Genomic DNA, 21941 nt, shown 5'->3' with positions numbered 1-21941 from the left:
GGGAAATGTGCCGTGAAGCTCTTTGCAGGGGGTTTCTGTAACATCTGAGAAGCTGCACTGCATCTCATAGTTCAAATATTGGGGATGGGGTGAGCGTGACTGTGAATTCAAGCACCAGATGTGAACGTGGATGCACTGGAAGCTGGTGCCAAGGCAGGAGGGAGGTGCTGGGGAGGAGGTGGTGGCACAACAGCCTTTTGTTGGCAGTGAGAAACAGGGAATGCAGCTCCTGTCCCTGTGGGAACGCCAGTGGGTGCTGGCCCTGCTGCCGGGGTCACTGCAGGATGGGAGAGCTCAACCTAATCCAGAGAGCCTTGATAGACTGTGGATTCTGCATGGAAATCCTTGTGTCTTGTTGTGGAACAACATCCCGTGGGAAGAGCTAGATGAGCACAAACAACCTTCTGGGTGTTGTGGGGTCTTGGGGCTGAGTCGTCTTTTGTGCTGCCCCTCACTCCTTTTGGTAAGGAAACAAAATCCCCTGAGAGGAATTTCCGTCTCTGTTAATTAAGAAAAGGCTCAGCCTGATTTCCCTGAGGGCCATGGTGATGGAATCTAAAAAAGGTGCTTTGCTGTTCTTGTGGTCAGACAGAGCCCAAATCCAGTCGGTGCCTCCTGTCTGTCCCCAGATACTGCATTGCCCAGTTCTGCCTGGTTTGTTCCTTGTCCTTGATTCCTGTTCCTCCCTCTGCCTGCAGCAGTCCCTGCACCTGACTCCAAAGGGCATTTCCCAGTTATGCTGTGGATATAAATATTTCTCTGTGACTGCAGAGCCCTTAATGTTATGATATTTTCCAGTGTGATGGAAAAATGAAATGAATAAACTGGTTTCAACTTAATCCATGAAAGAAATGGTCAGAAAAATAGTTCTTAATCTCTGAGTCAGGAGAGGTCAGTGGTGTAAGAAGCAGTGAGTCTGTCATAGAACCATGGAATGGCTTGGGTGGGAAGGGACCTGAAAGCTGATCCCATTTCATCCCCTGCTGTGGGCAGGGTCACCTTCCACTGGACCAGGTTGCTCCAAGCCCTGTCCAACCTGAACACTTCCAGGGATGAGGCAAGATCTGTAGGATGAGAGTGTGAGGCCATTTTTCTGGGTATAACTCAAACTGTGTTTGGATTTCTCTGTGGAGGTGCTTTAGCAATGTGGGTGATGCTGGAAACTGGCCTTCCCAGCCTCGGAGCAGAGCCTCAGGTCAGTGTTTGTGTAGCTCCCTGTTGAGTTGTAGGTGGATAAGCCAGTTTGGAGACCTTCACCTCACCACCTGGAGCATTTCTGGCACCCCCTAGAAGCTGGATGCTCCCAGCCAGGATGGAACCTCACAAGGTCCCTCCATGTGTCATACCTGCTCTGCTTGGCTGAACTGAGGTAGATGTTGAGCTGCCAGGATGGCAGGTGTGTGCTCTGGTCCCAGAGTTGGGAATCCCTGAGCTCCTGCTCAGTGCTCGGGCTGGAATTCCGCTGTGCCTGGACACGGGTGCTGTGCAGAGCAGGCTCGGTTCCCTGCTGGCATCCTCTGCCTGATCTGTTGGAGCTGTGAGAAAAGAAGTCAAATTTTAGGAGAGACGAGACTACCCAGCATGGTGCTGAGCCTTGCTAGTAGAAAGGAAATCAGAGAAATCCCGTTGGCATCCCTCATGCTTCCATAAGTGCTGGGAGCAGAGTGTGAGCTGGGGCTCTTTGTTCCTTGCTGTGTCCTGTTCACTTCCAGCAGAGCCACACAGTCATGATCACAAATTCTGTGTGAGCAGCATCCTACCAGCATCCAAAGCTCAATCTTTGGCTTTAGGGATATCACCAAAACCACACCTATGGGGCTGGTAGATTTTGCTCTGTTGATAAATGGGCCTTGTGAGCTCCTACAGAGGAGTTTTATTATTTATATACAGTGAGATTTGGTACAGCTGTTAAAACTGAGCAGCCTCCTGGAGCTCAAGTGTCCCTTCAGAACTGGGAAGCAGGTCTTTAAATCAGGATTTGCTGCTCTTTTATGGCACTGCAGTGCTCTGTCAGGCTGTGGAAGATGAGTTGCTGAAATTTAGACTCCAGGAGTTTTTTAGTGAAGCTTTTTTAAGGAACTGATGCTGTAAATTGTCTTGTCAAGCTCAGTGTGTTTAGATTTGTGGTGTTAAGGAGCTGAAGCAGCTTCTCCAGTCAAAAAAAAAGGGAGAAATGCTGCAAATAATATTTAACATGATGTTTGAAGGTATTTGCAAAATCTGTCATTGTGAGTGCCTGGGATACAAGAGCTGTGCTGGGCTGTGCATAGGGATGCCAGTCTGAAATTTCTATTATTGTGTCAAAGTAAAAAAAGGCAAATGTGGTTCTGTTCAGAGCAGCATCATCTGATGGCTTGGGCAAAATCCTTGCAGGAATTGTGACCTGTGCATCTGGAGGAGGTTTGACAACTGGAATAGGGGCCTGCTGGCATTGTGGTAAAGGATATTCCTGCTCTTAGAGCAGGAATTCTCCTCTCTGATGACCTTAATGCAGCCATAAGCAGCACTGTTCTTGCCACGAGAATGATTTGGGGCATAAGCTGTGACATTGTGTCCAGATTCCTGACCTTCTCCTGGCCTGCCCGGGCTGGGCAGTGTCCCTGTGCCTTGGTTAATGGCTCAAGGCTTGCATGGAGCGTGTCCTGGAGCTTTGGGATCTTGCTGCTGGGAAAAGGGTTCTATTGACCTGCCACGTGAGCTCTCCCCAAGCTGGGTGGGTGCTTTAGACCTCCTGTGGTATTTTGGGATGTTTTCTCCCTGTTGCTGTGTCCTGGCCAGCACTCTCTGCAGGGCTGTCAGTGCCCTTCCTGCCTCCCATGCACAGCTCTAATTTTGTATCTCCGAGGGCGAATCCCGTCGGTTGCTCCCTCGCAAAGCTAAAAAATCCTGGAGGCTCAGCTGCCTCCAGCTCTGTGTGCTCCGTGCCCATGTTTAACCTCCCTCTGCTCCCTGCAGCCTGCCCAGGTGCTCCATGTGCCGGGGCCGGGATTACTGCAGGAAGGGGGATCAGGAGATCTGCCGGGATCGCGTTATGCAATGGCTGAGCTGCCAGTGGTGAATAAGCAGATCCCGCTGACCACGAGGGCTCTGAAGGGCACCTCTGCTTCCCCTGTGTGCACACAGAGGAGCTTGTTGGCTCTGGGCTGGGTCAGGTGCCTGTCTCTTGTGGGTGCTGATTGATGGGAATTGATTTCCCATGCAGATTGGCCTGGGAAGGGAGCTCAGGGAGCGAAATCCCAGTTTCCTTGGGCGGGAGAGCGAGGCTGTTCAACACCACTGTGGTTGATTTAGTGCAGTCACCTTGGAGACCTTTGTTGTGTGGAGAAGAGAAAATCATTTTAGCAGCTCTCCCAAGGTGGGAAGGGATCCCTCCTGGGACCTGCTGCAGCATGAAGGGATGACTTGGGAATGAAAATTGGGGCTTGATTTCTTTGGGGCCAATTTACCCCCTGCAAACAAGCGTAACCACACTGTGCACTGGTGCCAAACTTAACCTGTGGTGCTGAGAGACACAAACCATAAATATTTAGGAGGCTCCAGGAGGATTTTCTGTCCACATGTTGAGCTCAGATGTGGCCCTGGGATAATCTGTTGTGCAGAGCAGTGTGAGGGCTGAGCAGGTCAGAGATGTGTTCAGGATGCTGTAGTTAGGATTGGGGGCTTGGGGGTTTGACTTCACGCTCAGCCAGAGTGACTTCCTTCTACATAACAAGCAATCCCAGGAATAAGGTTGGCAGTGAGTCTCTGGATTGCTGCCCACCCTTCCCTGGGAGGGACTGTGTCTCCAGCCCATAAAGGACTCAGTCACTGACACTTTCTGAGAGCAGCTCTGTGCTGTGCCTGTAAAACCTCCCTCAAGAGAACTCCAGATTCCTGTGCTGTGATGTTCTTACGGAATTACAGAGTCGTTCAAGTTGGAAAAGCCCTCTGAGATCATCGAGGTCAAACCATTAATGCACTGCTGCCAAGGCCACCACTAACCCATGTCCCAAGTGCCACATCTACACATTTGTTTAACATTTCCAGGGATGGTGACTCCGCCACTGCCCTGGGCAGTCTCTTCCAATGCTTAACCACTCTTTCAGTGAACAAGTGTTTCCTGTTATCTAACCTGAAATAACCCTGGCACAGCTGGAGGCCGTTCCCTCTCCTCCTGTCCCTTGTTCCCTGGGAGCAGAGCCCGACCCCCCCCGGCTCCCCCCTCCTGTCAGGGGGTTGCAGAGCCAGAAGGTCCCCCCTGAGCCTCCTTTGCTCCAGGCTGAGCCCCCCCAGCTCCCTCAGCCCCTCCTGCTGCTCCAGCCCCTTCCCAGCTCCGTTCCCTTCCCTGCACACGCTCCAGCCCCTCAGTGTCTCTTGTCTGAGGGGCCCAGAAGTGCCCCCAGGGCTGGAGGTGCCCCAGCAGTGCCAGCACAGGGACGGGCCCTGCCCTGGGGCTGGGACACAGCAGGGCTGGCACAGCCCAGGGGCCATTGGCCTCCTGCCCCCCTGGGCACACCCGGGCTCGTGTCCAGCCACTGTCACCAGCACCCCCAGGGCCTTTTCCAGCTTTCCAGCCCCTCTGCCCCAATCTTGGAGCAATCCATGGGATTGTTGTGACTCCAAGGGCAGGACCTGGCACTTGGCCTTGTTCACCTTCACATCAGTGGCCTCGGTCCCTGGATCCAGCCTGTCCTGGGCTGGGACCAGCAGAGCTGTGCTGTGGAGCAGGGATGTGCTGTTCTCTTGTACAGGCTGGGGGGCTTTGGCCCCTGGACACGGAGCCCTGGATGAGGCTGTTGGCAGTGGGATGGTGGTGGGTAAGGCTGCTGCAGGGTGGGTTGTCCCGGATGTGCCCAGCTGGGTGAAAGGAGGGCTGTTTTTTTGGGAAGTGAGCTCATCTGGGTGAGCCTGGAGAGGGGCTAAGCAATTGTGCCAGTAGCAAAGGTGCTCTGACAGCATCGTGCTGCTTTTGTTTGCCTCGCTGATGGAGAGCTTTGCATGCAAGGTCTGAGCACAAAAAACCAGAAAACTGATAGGAGAGGATACAAGGAGCCACAAAATGCTGGATGCAGGATAGCAGGGAGAAGGGAGGAAAGCAGCAATAGAAATGAGGGGAGAAAGGTCACTGATGTGCAGGTGGTAACTTTGCTTTTAGGGCAGCCAGAAGCAATGGGCACAGTGGGATGTGGAACCAGCCACTGGAATGAGGGGGGATATTCCTGCAAGGGAACAAGCTCTGTCTAAATGGTGCAGCCTGTCCTTGTTTCTCTGTTTGAGGAGCTTGTCCAGCTCCTTGGATGGGAGTGTGGACTGTGGGATGTCTCCATGGATCTTTGCTGGATGAGGGTGCATTGGTGATGTTTTGGGGACTGTCACTGAATGTTTTGGGGACTGTCACCGAAAGCTGGGAAATAAATTCTCCAACCAATTTGCTTGGTTAGAAATGCAAACTTCACTTTATTAGCAGTGCTGGATGCATGGGGATCATTCCTCAAAGCATGCATGAGTAGCAACCCAACAGACCAGGTTATATGCATGACTCTAGTACATATTCATTGTATTTATATTACATATTCATTACATTTCTTGAATACGTACATATGTGCTAATTATTTATGTGAACTTATTTGGATATGAGTAGGGGTCTTTTGAGGGTCTTTGGGAACATCTCATTCCCCAGAATTTCCTTTTATGGTCTGGGATCTTCTGCTGAATCTTCCTTCCTTGAGAGTATCTCAGATATCTGGTCAAGTCCTGATACACTTCTCTAATCGTTCTTTACTCTGACCCTCTATCTGTGTTCTCAAAACTAAGACATCTACTAGTACATATTAATCACTAATATAAGTAAATAAGGAAGCATTAGCTGGCACAAGCCTTGTCACAGATGCAGGGAGCTAACACAATCTCTGGTGTTTGTACTAGGTACTGTATGGCACAAAACTAACCATTAACCAGGAACATCAGACCAGACACTATTGTGCTAAAGTTAAAAGAATTTTCTAACATCTTGCCCCGCTGCTGCAGAGACTCCTTCCTAAAGAAATACCCCTTGTTTGGTAACAGGAGGGGCTGTGTGCAGGGGCACTGACCCGTCCTTGTCCCTCTGTTCCCGTGCAGGACGCAGGCGGAGATGGCCCACACGTGTCGGGGCACCATCAACCTGTCCACGGCCCACATCGACACGGAGGACTCGTGTAACATCGTGCTGTCCAACGGGGGCAGGACCTACCACCTGAAGGCCAACTCGGAGGTGGAGCGGCAGCGCTGGGTCACGGCCCTGGAGCTGGCCAAGGCCAAGGCCATCCGCATGCGGAACAACCAGTCAGGTAGGGAGAGCCCTGGGCCAGCGCGCGGCTGGAGCTTCTCAGTACCCCCTGGCACCCAGATCCTCCCTCTCAGTACCCCCTGGCACCCAGATCCTCCCTCTCAGTACCCCCTGGCACCCAGATCCTCCCTCTCAGTACCCCCTGGCACCCAGATCCTCCCTCTCAGTACCCCCTGGCACCCAGATCCTCCCTCTCAGTACTCCCTGGCACCCACATCCTCCCTCTCAGTACCCCCTGGCACCCAGATCCTCCCTCTCAGTCCCCCCTGCCAGCAGCTCCTCTGTGCCTGCTCAGCTGTGCAGAACCTGCACAGATCCGATTTCGCACGTGGTGGGATGGAGCTGATGGTTTCCCAGGGACACAAAGGGTTGGACACAATGCTGTGGGCACCACTCATCTTCTCAGCTGGTTGGGCAGCTCTGGGAGGTCTTTAGAGCTGTGGTAATGGCTGTACATTGTGGACAGCCAGTAACAATGAACTCATGCTGATGAACTCGTCCCTGAAGGCAGGATGATGTGCCTCTCTGCTGGAGACTCTGCTGCTCTGTGTGGACAGGGAATGCTGTAAATGCAGTGGGCAGTGGCTCCTGTACCACATGGGTGGTGTTCCCATAGCTTAGTTTGGTAGATAACACATCTGTTTAGTTGAGCTGGCTCTGTGTGTATCTCTCCTCCTCCCCCTTCCACACACCATGCTGTGCTGTGGTGTTTGTTGTGGTATTTGTTGGAGCAGCTTTGGCACTGCTGCATTGTGTAAAACTGTCAGAGCCCCGTGCCTGTCTCACAGCTCCTCCCCAGAGTGACATTGTTACTGCTCTGCTGGGTAATGGGTTGGTTGACAAACAGAATATTTTAGAAATAGTTCAGTGTTTATAACTCTTTTGGGATTAACTGTGGGTTTTCTTCTACAAACCAACATAGCTTCAAGTTGCAGAAAACAAACCTCAGGAATGGAGAAGAGAAGGCTCCAGGGAGACCTCAGAGCCCTTTCCAGTACCTAAAGGGACTTCAAGAGAGCTGGACAGGGACTTTGGAAAAGGGCCTGAAGTGCCAGGACAAGGGGGAATGGCTTCCCACTGGCAGGGTTAGATGGGAGATTGGGAAGGAATTGTTCCCTGGGAGGGTGGCGAGGCCTTGGCACAGGTTGCCCAGAGAAGCTGTGACTGCCCTATGTCTGGAATGTTCAGTCCTGGATGGGGCTTGGAGCAACCTGGGATAGTGGAAGGTGTCCCCTTCAGGGGGTACACAGACAGGAGAGTGGAATGAGATGGTCTTTAAGGTCCCTTTCGACCCAACCCATTCTGTGATTCCACGATTCTGTGAATGTATCAAAAAGCTGGCTGTTTCCTTTGTCCTGAAATAAATCCACTCTCAGATCTTTTACTGGATACTGGAAATCAGCATTTCCTCTTATTTCATCATTTTCCCTTCTAGGAGAGAGAAGATGGAGTGAACACCTGAGTTTATAATGCTTCTCTTAAAATGAAAATGTATCTGCATAAAATTCCCTGAATATTTAAGAGAAGGGGTGTGTGAAGGCGGGACTGGGGAGTGCAGTGGTGAGGGATTTGTGGTGGATCCTGGGGTCACTTTGGTTCAGTGCCCATCACACCTCCCTGTCCTGGCTCAGGTTTGGGCTTTGGGACCCCTGCAGAGGCTGCTCTGTGCAGAGAACGTTCATCCAGGGGTACAGCTCAGCTTTCAGAGTCACCTTGGGGAAGGTTGGGGTTGGTTCAGTGCCCCAGGAAACCCCTCAGCTTCCCCGTGGGAAGTGCTGCTGTGTGCACAGCAAACCCCCAGCGCTGAGGGGGGACCCAGGGCACGGGTGTGAGGGGTTGGAGGAGCAGCAGAACTCCCAGTGCTGATGGTGGGAACTGGGGGGGAACAAACCCCAGCCCTGGGCTGATGTGGCTTCTGAGCAGTGGGTGGTCACACAAGGGCAGGCAGATGTTGATTCATGTGTCAGACACCCGTTTCCCAGGATTGTTGAAGCATGATGTGTGCCAGGGCACTGGCATCCAGGGATGGATGAAGCTTTCCAGGGCCTAAAGGGGCTCCAGGAGAGCTGGAGAGGGACTTGGGACAAGGGATGGAGGGACAGGATAAGGGGGAATGGCTTCCCACTGCCAGAGGGCAGGGATAGATGGGGTATTGGGAACCAATTGTTCCCTGTGAGGGTGGTGAGGCCCTGGCACAGGTTGCCCAGAGCAGCTGTGGCTGCCCCTGGATCCCTGGAAGTGTCCAAGGCCAGGTTGGACGGGGCTTGGAGCAACCTGGGCTAGTGGGAGGTGTCCCTGCCCATGGCAGGGGGTGGCACTGGATGAGCTTTAAGGTTCCTTCCAACCCAAACCATTCCATGATTCCCTGATTCTAAGTATTGTGAACTCTCTGTCCCTTAAAATTCCAGCTCTGGAATATGCAAATGCAGGGGGAGAGCACATCTGACTGAGGAGAAGGGGGAAGTTCCTGGGCACACTTGTTTATCTGGGCAGAGAGTGACACTGTGCTGGTCCCACCTGCAGTGAGCTGGCTGTGGAGGCTGTGGAGGCTGGTGGTCCAGGAACATCCATAATGGGATGTGAGTCCTTTATCTGGGTGAGTGTGTGGAAAAGGGTCTCCTGGAGAGGTGGGTGTGTGGCTTCACCTTCCCCTTTTGGCCCGTGGGTGATGCTGGGGAGACGTGGAGGGGCCACGGAGCTGCAGCCCAGCCCGGGGCCGTGGGAGCCTGTCAGCAACACTGCCCCAGAGCCAGGCACAGTTATTTTGGTTTGTCTCTTCCCACAAAAATAGCAAGTGCAGAGACTTGCTGTCCTGAGGCTCTGGCCGTGCTGAGTTCCTCACTCAGGGCTGAGGGCAGGGCAGCAGCAGTGCTGGTGTGGCTGTGCTGACTCAGCTGCCATCCAGCCTAGGGAGCTCAGGGGAGATCAAAACCACACACACTCCTCTTATTCCAGGCTTTTCTGATCTCATCTGAGGGGATAAGACACTCTGTGAGCAGGTGCTGAGTCCTTGTGCTGTGGAGGTAGAGCTGAGGAGATCACTACTTTACTTTGTGCTTTCATGTTCGCCTGGCTGATGGTGTTTTGTCCCAGTTAGAGATCTTTTCATTAAGGCAAAGAGTTTGTGTGTTAGGTTTGACTGTTTTGCTTGAATCAAAATAAAATTCCTAGTGTTGTGTCCCTGTGAGTGCTGGGTGAGCCCTGGGGTGGGTGTTAAAGGTGGAAGGAGGAGACTCTGGATTTGCTGAAGAAGTCCTTGGGTCCTTCAGGTCTGCTCACATGGGGAATTGTCTGAATTGGCTCCTCTTACCCTGAGTGATCCCCCAAACCCGTGTTGTTTTCCAGGGCTGCTCTGCAGAGCCCAGATGGGCTCCAGTGGGCACAGAGGGTGGTGAGGAGCCATTTGGATTTGTGCTGATGAGGAGGAGCATCAGTGGCTCTCACAGGCTGTGTCTCTGCAGGAATCAGTGCTCCCTCACTGCCTTCAGGGTGTTTGAGGTTTGATGGGTGTTGGACTGGTAAATTGGGATAACTCTGCACGTACCTTGACTACTGGGAGAGCATTTTGGGGTGGATGAAAAGAGTCTGTGGAAGTGTTTTTAACTTGCTTGCTGGCTGGAGCTGTGCACCCAGAAAGGCCATTTCACAGGTCTGATTTTCATGTCTATTTTTGAGAAACAGCAAAACCTGTCCCCAGAGCAAGTATGAGATGGGAGACTGCTGTTCCCTGTGCTGTGTAGCTGGAGGAGCTCTGGTTTCCCCTCTGTCCAGTGCAGAACTGGGACTATTTTGGTAACAAGCTGTGACCTGGGACACTGGTACTGAGAAATGTGGCCTGGGCTCTCTGTCCTCATCCTGCTTCCTGGGGAGAAACCTGCCTGGGGATCCCGGGGGATTAGTGGCAGAAAGTGAGAGTAGAGCTGAGCTGCTGGCTTAGCTCTGCTCAATTACCACGTGTGCTTAATTCCTCTCAAACACATGTGTAGTGTCACAGGAGGACAGCAGGGTCCCACACCTGACTGGACAGCTCACCTTTAGCCTCTGTTCAGACAAACCTGGCATTCCTGTTCCTAGTTGGGATTACAAAGTGTTGGTAAAGTTGTAGTAAACTTGATTTACCCACATGGTTCCAAGCTCCATCACCTGCTTTCATCAGTGCTGGGTATAACCCTGTGCTGTTCTCTATCCTGAAAATCAGATTTCTGTGCTCACCCCCTGTATTTGGTGACTGTGGTTGGTTGATATTCTTTAAGAAAAAAATATAAAAATATGTATAAAACTATCCTTTGTGTTTAGGGCAATATCATGAGATACAGAAATTATGAGTGATGAATATCTGGGGATTGGATTGTTTTCTTGGCTCTGTGATGAGGGGGTCTGTCTCCCGTATTTTAAACACTGGGAAAACTCCCCAGAATGGACTTGGGCTGCTTGGGGAGGGAGTTGGTGACTCCTTTTGCCCCCCTGCTTGGCGGTTCCTGGGAGGAGAGAGGGTGAAGGCCACGCTGTGATTCAGGAGCAGATTCCAGGCTGGCTTAAGATGGTTTTGGTGTTCATGGAACTAAAATCCAGGAATTCACTGGATGGATCAGTGCTGGTATCTGTGCCAGGGCCAACTTACCTACCAACTGTGTTCAGAGGTGTCTGGTTCCTTTGGCTGGGGCTGAAGACAGCACAGCAAAAAGAATGGGAATTGATAAGAAAAGTGGAAAAGGTAAAATGTAGGTTTGCTCCATGTGCAGCTGTGATGTTGTCCCTGGAGAGGCCCTGGCTCTCCCCATGCTGGCTCAGAGGGTTTTCAGCAGAACTTAAAAAACCAAAATCAAACCAAAAAAACAAACAGGCACAAGATTAACCAGATAAACAAAACCTCCTCCACCAAGGGAAGGGGGATGATGGAAAGTAAATTTTCCATCTGGAAGAACGACAGCTGAAGGTGCCACGTGGGAGATGGTCAGTGCTGCACAAAATGTGCTGGAGCACAAGTCTGATGAGGAGCTGAGGGAACTGGGGGGGCTCAGCCTGGAGCAAAGGAGGCTCAGGGGGGACCTTCTGGCTCTGCAACCCCCTGACAGGAGGGGGGAGCCGGGGGGGGGTCGGGCTCTACTCCCAGGGAACAAGGGACAGGAGGAGAGGGAACAGCCTCCAGCTGTGCCAGGGGAGGGTCAGGTTGGATATTGGGAAAATTTCTTAATGGAAAGAAAGGGTGGTGGTCAGGCACTTGCACAGCTGCCCAGGGCAGGGGTGGAGTCCCCATCCCTGGAAGTGTTCATAAAACATGTGGATGTGGCTCTGGGGACACGGGTTAGTGTGGACACGGTGGTGGTGATGGGTTGACAGCTGGACTTAAAGGTCTCTTTCAACCTGAATGATTCTGTGACTGAGTCTATGAAAAGTTGAGGACAAGTGCCTATAACAAGAAGAAGGAGGAAATTATCAGGTCATAGGTTTAAATGGAGCAGGAATAATTAATACTTTGTTCAACACCCAGTTAAATTGTGACACTCGCTGCGGGGAGCCAGAAAATCCAGAGAGACTCAACAGGTTTGGGCACAGTTTCATCTCTTGGGTTACAAGCTCTAACTCTCTGTGTGCAGAATGTGACCCAGGAGGTCCTCAGGCAGTGAAGGAGCAGTGCCCAGAGGAACCACTGCCTGTGCCCTGTCCCGTTATCTTGTTCCCAAAATACCAGTTACACCTTGCTTGCCAGGGAAGAGATGGCATTGCCTGAGCTGACCTTGTTCAACCATCCTGGGAAGGATTCACTTTGAAACCAGCACCCTGTGGTGTGGCTCTGGGATTTGGGATAACCAGATTTGACTGCTTGGGTTGTCTGGTTCTTCTTCCTGCCTTAATCCATTGCTCTCTTCTTGGCAAACAGGGCAACTTTTTGGACGGCGGGAGAATGGGAGGTCTGAGTGGTGCCAGGGGAAGGAGGAGGGTTGTTGTTGGTGGTGGTGATGCCTTCTGCCCTGGTCCTGGGGTGAGTTTCTGCTGCAGCAGAGTGGAAAGGGAAGATCCAGCTCTGGAGAGGAACACTGGAGCCGTGTTCCCCACCCCAGGGTTGTTGTGCAGTTGGGTGGGTGAGACCCAAGGGACAGCTCAAGCCAGCAAGTGGTTCCCCTTCAGTGTCCTGGATCCAGCCTTTATAGTGGCATTAAAACATAACCATCATGAATTATTCCTCGGCTTTCCCTTTAATTGCTCTAGTGATAATGTCACTTTTGTTGCTTGATTTATCAGGGCTGGTTTTTGTCCTTTTTCCAAGTTTGTTTGCAAAAGCTGTTTTGACTTGGGCCTGTGACACTGCAAAGCATCTGCCACCTTCCCTGCCCTGCTCTGTGAATTATCCCCTTGTTGTCCTCCCCTGGCCTCCCAGAAGCTCCTGGCCAGGTGGCCTTGGTTTGTGCCTCTGCTTTGGCTGTGGCAGGACAGGACAATCCCTGTCATTGTTGTCCTTGTGCCCTCGACTCCAGCTCATCTCTGGCTGTAACAGTCCTGCTATTTCCAGCTCTTTGGACAAAAGCATTCCCTTTTCCCCTCCTCCTGTGAGTTCCTCCATCACTGTGAGCTGTTTTCCCTCTGCTGGAGAGCTCCTGTCTGGAGGCACTGGCTGCCAGCTCTCTGTCACCTTGCTCTTCTAATTGCCTCTTTACCTTGGAGTCTTGATTTTCCCAGGATAGCTGGCTGCTGTTAACTATGCCAGGAGCTGCTGCCATGGGAAATAGAATTGACAGTGCTGCTGAGATGGAGCTCTTTGCTTGGGTTTCCTGCTCTCAACGATTCCTGTTTCCTCTCAGTGCCTGCTGTGCTCGCTTGTGTTCCCTCCTGCAGTGCCAGGATGCTCTGCCCCTCCCACATCCCTGTTCCCTTGGATCAGGATGGGTTACTCCATCTCAGCCACCACCAGTGAGCTGCAGCCAACCCTTCAGCTCCTCCTGGCTGACCCAGGCCAGGAAGGCTCTGCCCAGGGATCTGGACAGGCTGGATCCAGGGGCCCAGGCCAGCGGTGTGAGGGACAACAAGGCCAAGTGTTGGGTCCTGCCCTTGGGTCACCACAACCCCATGGAATGCTCCAGGCTGGGGCAGAGGGGCTGGAAAGCTGGAAAAGGCCCAGGGGGTGCTGGTGACAGTGGCTGGACACGAGCCCGGGTGTGCCCAGGGGGGCAGGAGGCCAATGGCCCCTGGGCTGTGCCAGCCCTGCTGTGTCCCAGCCCCAGGGCAGGGCCCGTCCCTGTGCTGGCACTGCTGGGGCACCTCCAGCCCTGGGGGCACTTCTGGGCCCCTCAGACAAGAGACACTGAGGGGCTGGAGCGTGTGCAGGGAAGGGAACGGAGCTGGGAAGGGGCTGGAGCAGCAGGAGGGGCTGAGGGAGCTGGGGGGGCTCAGCCTGGAGCAAAGGAGGCTCAGGGGGGACCTTCTGGCTCTGCCACTCCCTGACAGGAGGGGGGAGCCAGGGGGGAAGTGTCCTTCAGTTGTGCCAGGGGAGGTTTAGGTTGGATATTGGGAAAATTTCTTCATGGAAAGAAGTGGCCGAGTGCCCAGGAAATCACAGGTGATGGGGCTGTTGGCAAGCATCCTAATCATGGGGGTTTCGGTCCTGAGGGATGAAGAAAGTGGTCTGAACACGTGTCTGGCATAAGAAATTAAAGTGACACACAGAAAAAAAGTGGTTTCCTATTTTTGTTGCTTTTAGAGTGTGTTTGTTCAACCTGGGAATTTTTCTTTGGCTTGGGAATTTTGCAGGCCTAGAGCTGGGAGAGGCAGGGGAGTGAGTGCTTGATTGAGTGTCTGATCCTGATGGATGGACATCCAGCTGAAATGGGCTGTGAACATCTGAGATCCACAAGGCATGGAGTGGCAGAACAAGGGAGAATGGCTTTAAAATGAGAGTAGGTTTGGATGGAATATTGGGAAGGTCCCCACCTGTGAGGGTGGGGAGGCCCTGGCCCAGGTTGCCCAGAGAAGCTGTGGCTGCCCCTGGATCCCTGGATTGGATGGGGCTTGGAGCAACCTGGGATAATGGAAGGTGTCCCTGCCCATGGCAGGGGGTGGGACTGGCTGGTGTTTAAGGTCCTTCCAACCAAAGCAGTGTAGGGTTCTCTTGTCTACAGAGCCTCCAACTGCTCCTGGCTGCTGCCTGGCAGTGCAGACATGAGGAGGATGAGAGGAATCTTGAGGATTTTCTATTTCACAGCCCAGGAACTGCTTCCCTCCTCCCCCCCACCCCCCTTGGCTTTTTTCTAATCTGTTTTAATTCTCCTGCTGCTGCTTTCCTGGTCTCCACCTCCCTTCCCTGTCGGGGTGGAGTAGCCCCAGGACTGCGCTTCCCTCCTCGCCGTGCTGCTGATCTTCCCCTTGTTTCCCAGGTACAACACGCTGTTCTCCGCTGTTCTTTCCCAGATGTAATCCCTGATAATCATTCCTAGCGAAGGAACACAGAAAATGGTCCTTACATAACAGCATGACTGAAACATTCCAGCAGGAGCTCAGTATTTAGGCCATTCCCGCTGCTCCGGCCTTGTCCTCCGGAGCGAGCGAAGGAGCCACGTGGCTGCTCAGTCCTCCCTGGAGTGGTGTCCGTGGCCCATGGAAGGTGTCCCTGCCCATGGCAGGGGGTGGAACCAGATGGACTTGAAGATCCCTTCCAACCCAAACCATTCCATGATTCTGTGACAGGACAATGGGGAATGGCTTTCCAAACTAAGATTCCCAGCTTCCTGGAAAAACACACATGGAAAGGGGCTGGACACGCAGGTAAAGCAGAACTTCATCCACTGGGAGAACCAAAGGACAGCAGTGCCTGAAGGGAACCTACAAGAAGAGTGGAGAGGGACATTGGACAAGGGCCTGGAGTGCCAGGACAAGGGGGAATGGCTTCCCACTGCCAGAGGGCAGTGTTAGACGGGATATTGGGAAGGAATTGTTCCCTATGAGGATGGGGAGGCCCTGGCACAGGTTGCCCAGAGAAGCTGTGGCTGCCCCTGGATCCCTGGAAGTGTCCAAGGCCAGGTTGGATGGGGCTTGGAGCAACCTGGGCTAGTGGAAGGTGTCCCTGCCCATGGCAGGGGTGGACTGGATGGGCTTTAAGGTCCCTCCCAACTCAAACCTTCCATGATTCCATGATTCAGAGGGGGGTGGGAAGTGATGTCACAGCTCCTGGAGCTCTGCAGTTCTGCAGGACATGCACTTCACCTGCCCAGCAGCACCACCCATCCCCAGCACCTGCCCTGCCTTGTGCTGCTGCCCAGGGCACAGGGGGACGAGGGAATGCTGGTGCTCTGCTCCCCGAGCAGTCGCCCTCTGCTCTGACCCTCCTGCCCTGTTTCAGGGCTCCTTGGATCCCTGGAGGAGCTGGCACTCCAGGCTGTGTGTGGTGAGCCAGGCCCGGCTGCCCGGCCTGGACGGCTCCTCCCTGCAACTTTTTGGGCTCCTGTGTGCTCGGTGTTCCTGGTGAGGCTGTTTAATAACCCCTGAACATAAATAATGGAACGTGACGGAGCAGAGGAGGGGTGTAGGCGGGGCTGGGAAGGGCTGGCACTGCAGGAGCAGAGCGGGGGTGGGCAGGAGGCTCCGCTCACGCTGGAGCTCGGGAAGATGCTCCTGCTGGAGGAGGGGGGTGGGATGTGCAGCACGAGGATACTGGGGGAGGTTTAGATTGGTTATTAGGGAAAATTCCTTCATGGAAAGGGTTGTCCTGCCCTGGCACAGCTGCCCAGGGCAGTGGTGGAGTCCCCGTCCCTGGAGGGGTTTAACAGCCCTGTGGGTGTGGCACTCGGGGACACGGTTGGTGGTGGCCTTGGCAGTGCTGGGGAAGGGTTGTATTTGATGGTCTCAGAGGACTTTTCCAACCTTAATGATTCCATTATTCTATGAAGTTTGCTGGCGCATCAGGGCCTTTCTTTCCTCACCAGAGTGACCTGGGACAGCTGCAGTGAAGGAAAAGGCTCTTTTTTGGCTGAGCTGATGCAGAAGGAGTTTGGTGCAGGTCCACAGGGAGGAGAAATCCTTCTCAGTCCTTGCTCAGTCCTGTACCGTGGCTGTGGGAGCTGGGAGGGTGGGAATAATTCAGGAGCTGAAGTAGCCGACTGCAGACATCAGGTGCAGGGCAGTTCACCCTGTGGAAGGTGGAGAGCAAATGTTTCACCAGCAAAAATGGGAGAGAGATTAATTCCTACAGTGAGAATTGTGCTATTCCTTGAGTTGATAAGTATCAAGGTGGCAGAATGCTCTCTGCTGTGCCATGTCTGTAGGTACTGCAAAGCTGTTCTTGTGTTTCAAACTGCTGTGGATTGTTGTTGGTTTGTGTTTCTCCTGTGCCCATCTTCTGTGTTTCTTTAAAGTCTGCTTTTTCTTTATTTCATTATTTACAGCTCTCTCACCCCATGCTCTGGACAAACACTGTGTGTGAGTGCATGATTTGTGTTAGGAGATTTATCATTCCATGCTTTCCAGCTGTTTGTAAATCAATGTTTCCTTTCTCTAATTCTCGATGGGCTTTTTTGTGTTGCTTCCACGTGATTTCTTCACTTCCACACATCTTTTTGTCAAGGGAATTTGCCAAGGTCACTTGGCAAGGCTGCAAAGCCAAAATCAATGATACCTGGGCAGCTGTGCACATATGGTTAATTAACTCATGGTTAATTATTTCCCTTGGGGAATTACAAATGGAAGTTTGTGCCTTCGCAGGGTCATAGAATTACAGAATCATGGAATGTTTTGGGTTGGAGGGACCTTAAAGCTCATCTCATCCCACCCCCTGCCATGGGCAGGGACACCTTCCACTAGCCTGGGTTGCTCCAAGCTCCATCCAACCTGGCCTTGGACACTTCCAGGGATCCAGGGGCAGCCACAGCTTCTCTGGGCAACCTGTGCCAGGGCCTCCCTAGTGCCAGGGCCTCACCCTGTGTCTGTGTGTCCCAAGTGTGAGGTTCCAGCCTCTCCAGATGAGCCCGGCTTGGGGCTGCCCAGGACACCTGGTGTCGGTGGTACCAGTGGCCCAGGGCAGCATCACCCCCAGTGAGGGCAGGAGGAGACCAAGCCCCTCCAACTGCCTGTGTCCCCCTGAGAGAGTCCCCCTCCTTGCCCACCATTCCCTGGTGCCACCCAGCCATCACAGTGGCAGCTCTGGGACAGCCCAGCAGAGGCTTTGTTGGGTGTGACAGGGTCAGGGTCCTCCCTTGGGAGCAGCCTGCTCTTCATCAGACATGTGCAGGGGCTGAGGGGTCCCCCTGTCCGTCCTGTTGGCTGCTCCCAGGCTCACACAGCTCCATGTCCATGAACAAGCCACGGGTACAACAGTTAATCCCGACCAGGCAGAGCATCCCAATTCCCAGTGCCTGGCTCAGCAAGGAAGGACCATCTGCACTGACATTCATCCCAACTCCTGTTATAAGTTCCCAAAATGACAAACCCAGTTAATATTAGCAAGTGCAGCAGAGAAGTAGCGGCACGGATCATCCTTCCCACTTCTGCACCCACGCAGGAACAGGGATTTTTCAAATCCCAGGGAATAAACACTGTGCAGCTGGCAAGGAGCCAGGAGAAAGTCACCCTCGGTGGCAAGGCTATGGAGTTTGAGCAAGAAAACACTTCCATATACTACAAAGTTGTTATTTTTCACAACAGGCAAAGAATGTGGTTTCCTTAAGTACCAGTGACACTCCAGGTTTGGTTCTGGAAGACTAAACTGCTTTTGAAAATATTTGTGCTAAAAATAACACCAAAGCTTTCAAGTGCTCCTAGTGCTGTCTAAAATGGGAGCATGCAGCATATTTACATGCTGGAAAACCTTATTGCCTAACGAAGAATCCCAGGTTTCTGGAAAAAGGGACATGGAAAGGGACTGGACAGACAGATAAAGCAAAACTTTATCCAGTGGAAGAACCAAAGGACAGGGCTTTGCAAAGGAAGCCTACAGGAAAGGTGGAGAGGGGCGTTGGACAAGGGCTTGGAGTGACAGACCAAGGGGGAATGGCTTCCCAATGCCAGAGGGCAGGGTTAGACGGGATATTGGGAAGGAATCCTTCCCTGGGAGGGTGGGGAGGCCCTGGCCCAGGTTGCCCAGAGCAGCTGTGGCTGCCCCTGGATCCCTGGAAGGGATACTTGGAGCAGCCTGGTCTATGGAAGGTGTTCCAGGGGACGGAACAAGATGAGCTTTAAGGTTCCTTCCAACCCACACCAGTCTGGGATTTCAGGATTCTATTCTGCTCTGCACAGTTCCATCCCAGGGGGTTCCCAGTGTAGTTTGATGGCATGGGTTCCTCATGGAGATGCTGGAACAGGGAGCTGTGGGTGCAGGAAGGAGAAAAAGCCCTACAGCCATGTCCTGGCACATCCTGGCTCTTGTGCCTGGAAGTCTTGCTCATTGCTAGAAATGGACTCTTGTTCCTTATGTTTTTAAGGCGAGTTTCACTTGTAAGTAGTTTTTAATGCCAGGTTTAGTAACACAACGGGGATTTTCATATTAGTGGGAGCACCAAGGGGGAGATTTCCAGCTCCCCTCATCAGTTCAGTGTATTTATTTCAGTGTTATTTTTAGGCATTTAAAATTCCCACGGGCTTTTTTCCTTTACCTGGCACAGAAAAAGGCTGTAGGTAAATCAGTTTTGAACTCTGAAAATAATAACAGTTCTTACTAATTAGAAGTGAGTCACTAGATGAAAGCTGATCACTTCAACGAGTCTGAAGGCATCTCTTGGGGGTTGAGCTGGGGCAGGGGTGAGGGTGGCAGAGCTGTTGGACCCTAAGGAGTGAAGGATTGACAGGAAACCCTTCTGGTGTGGGGTTTGGGTCTAATGAAACCCAACAGGTTCTGCTCCTGGCCACAGGAGGGAGAATGGGGTCTGAGCTCCTGGTGGGGTAGGGCAGGTCAGTGCCACCCTCGCAGGGCACAGTGAGTCCCTCAGATGTTGTCCCTGCAGATAAAGGAATTTGTCTTTCTTTGGGTCGGATGTGATGTCCTTTGATGTCTTTCTCTGGGTTGTTAGTCAGGGATCAGGGAATTGGTAGGACTCACAGCTTGAGAGGAATGATGGCACCAGTATACCTGCAGATCTGTGTGTGCCTTCATCCCCACGGGATTTCTGACATTCCTCTGGAAAAGGTGGATGGGATGACTGAGTATGCTAAAGTCACAGAATCAAAGAACTGTTTAGGTGGGAAAAGCCCTCTGAGATCATCAAGTCCAACCATCCCCCAGCTCTGCCAAGGCCACCACTGACCCATGTCCCCAAGTGCCACATCCACAGGGCTCTTAAATCCCTCCAGGGATGGGGACTCCACCCCTGCCCTGGGCAGCTGTGCCAGGGCTGGGCAGCCCTTTCCAGGAAGGAATTATCCCTAATATCCAGTCTAAACCTCCCCTGGCACAGCTGGAGGCCGTTCCCTCTCCTCCTGTCCCTTGTTCCCTGGCAGCAGAGCCCGACCCCCCCCGGCTCCCCCCTCCTGTCAGGGGGTTGCAGAGCCAGAAGGTCCCCCCTGAGCCTCCTTTGCTCCAGGCTGAGCCCCCCCAGCTCCCTCAGCCCCTCCTGCTGCTCCAGCCCCTTCCCAGCTCCGTTCCCTTCCCTGCACACGCTCCAGCCCCTCAGTGTCTCTTGTCTGAGGGGCCCAGAAGTGCCCCCAGGGCTGGAGGTGCCCCAGCAGTGCCAGCACAGGGACGGGCCCTGCCCTGGGGCTGGGACACAGCAGGGCTGGCACAGCCCAGGGGCCATTGGCCTCCTGCCCCCCTGGGCACACCCGGGCTCGTGTCCAGCCACTGTCACCAGCACCCCCAGGCCTTTCTTCCCAGGCAGTTCCAGTCACATGGTGGTTTGCTCTCTGCTTCCATCGGAGCATGCAGCAGGAGCAGGTTGCCCTCTCCTGGCACGTTCCTTCCATGGAATTCTGACTGAGCTCGGACAGTCGGTGGATTTGCAGGATTGGCCCTGAGGCTCCTCAGCTCTTGCATAAGCCACGTCCCTGCAGAGGGCTTGGCCTCAGAGGTGCTGAGGGTGTTTCACTGAATCACTGAATCGTTTTGGTTTGAAAAGACCTCCGAGGTCATTGAGTCCAACCTTTGACTGACCACCTCCGTGTCAGCCAGAATTTGCTTCCTATCCTTGACTTTGTAACCAGCCTTTATAGGATGTTGTAGGAGAGAGGGATTTATCAGCCAGACTCTGCTTGGACACTCTTTCACGGGGCAGGAGCGTCGGCTCCTCTGGTGGGGCTGGTTGGGAAGAGCTGCTGCTCCTCTCCCTCATTCCAGCTCCTTCCCCAGCCTCAGGCAGAGCCCTCAGGCTGCTCATGGCATGTGGGAACCCCCAAATGCCCCCCACCCACATGCCAGGTTGGAAGCAGCTCATCCAGCTGGGCTGTGCTGGCATCTTGTGGTGCTTGTGCTCCTGCAGCACTTCTGCTCCTCCAGGCTCTGGAATGGGCTCTGATAATCCTTCGGGGTATTTCCCTGCATCCAGCCTGGCAAATTTACAATTCTGATGGAGTTCAGGAGTCTTTAAGTTAAAATTGTCACTCCAAGGAGTGAGGATTAGCTTCCAGAGGATATAATGCCACTTTTATTCTGCTCAGCTTTTTATTTTATTTGAAGAAAATCTCTGTTGCATAATAAGTTGTAGCTTTTCCCACTGGCTCTGCTGCTGAGGTGGGATGCATGCCTGGAGTGCTGCTTCTGCTGGGAGGCAGCAGAGGGGGGACTGCTGGGGGTCCCAGCTGCCCTGGGATGAGGACATTTCGTCCCTTCCCTCAAGAAGGGCCCAGGGTTTCCACTACTGGAATATTTATCCATCAGTATTTAAATATTTGTGTCCACATGTTTGTCATCATGGGTGTAACCCTGCTCTGAGGCATCATGGGGCTGAATAAAAGGAAAATAAGTTGTTGCCTCTGTTTGGCATCCTGGAATGAAACCATACAAAAAGAAGTGATTTATCAAAAACCAAGTCTCTAGAATAGTCAAATTTTGAATGTATTCCATAACCGTATATTCAAGAGGCTGTACAGATTCTTTAGTCTTATTACCAGAGATGGCAGGAGGTGACAGCTGACCCTGGGGCTGTCCCCTCCCTGGTCTCAGTGTTGCCTGATCACAGACAGATGGACAGCAGGAAAACCTGGCCCAGCTGGGTGGTGGGGAGGGGAGGGGGGACCCTGAGCTGGTGTCCCCGGGGATACACAGGGACCCTGATGGGAAGCACGTGGCAGGGGGTGTCTCTTGTGGATGCTGGAGCTGCCTCCAGGGGAATCACAGAATCATTTATGTTGGAAAAACCCCCCAAGACCATGGAGTCCAACCATTCCTCACTGAAGGGGATGTTGTGTGAGAGGAGGTGGGAACCTGCAGTGCCTGAGGTCCCTGGGGGTTCCTGCAGGTCTCTGCTCCCCTCTCCAGGTCAGGGAGCTCTCCCTGACCCACCCAGGGCCTTGAGAGCACCTTACCAGTGGCTCTCCAGCCTCTCCTGCAGGAGCCCTGTCCTGGGATGAGTGGGAAGCAGTTTGAGCATGGATCCAGCTCCAGCTTTTCCCAGGAGGCTGTGCTGGGAATGAGCTCTGCACGGTCTGGGACAAGTGCTGAGACACAAACCCAGTGTGGGGTGCAGAGACACTTCTCCAAGGATGGATGCACCCTGGAGCCTGC

At 53.1% G+C, this 21941-nt stretch overlaps 1 protein-coding gene across 2 annotated transcripts in view; it reads left to right on the top strand.

The window, feature by feature from the left end:
- OSBP2 (oxysterol binding protein 2) overlaps positions 1-21941 on the top strand; it is a 105132-nt gene that overhangs the window by 20491 nt on the left and 62700 nt on the right. For both annotated transcript variants that reach the window (XM_027720772.2, XM_027720771.2), the window contains one exon: positions 6100-6308. In XM_027720772.2, the coding sequence (XP_027576573.1) occupies positions 6100-6308 (209 nt within the window). The remainder of the gene's footprint in view (positions 1-6099; positions 6309-21941) is intronic.

The sequence above is a fragment of the Pipra filicauda genome, unplaced genomic scaffold, assembly GCF_003945595.2.
Source record: "Pipra filicauda isolate LSUMZ 115617 unplaced genomic scaffold, ASM394559v2 scaffold520_size808073_pilon, whole genome shotgun sequence".
Classification (NCBI taxonomy): domain Eukaryota; kingdom Metazoa; phylum Chordata; class Aves; order Passeriformes; family Pipridae; genus Pipra; species Pipra filicauda.
Note: the sequence above shows the minus strand (reverse complement) of the source record. Positions and strands in the feature narration are given on the sequence as shown.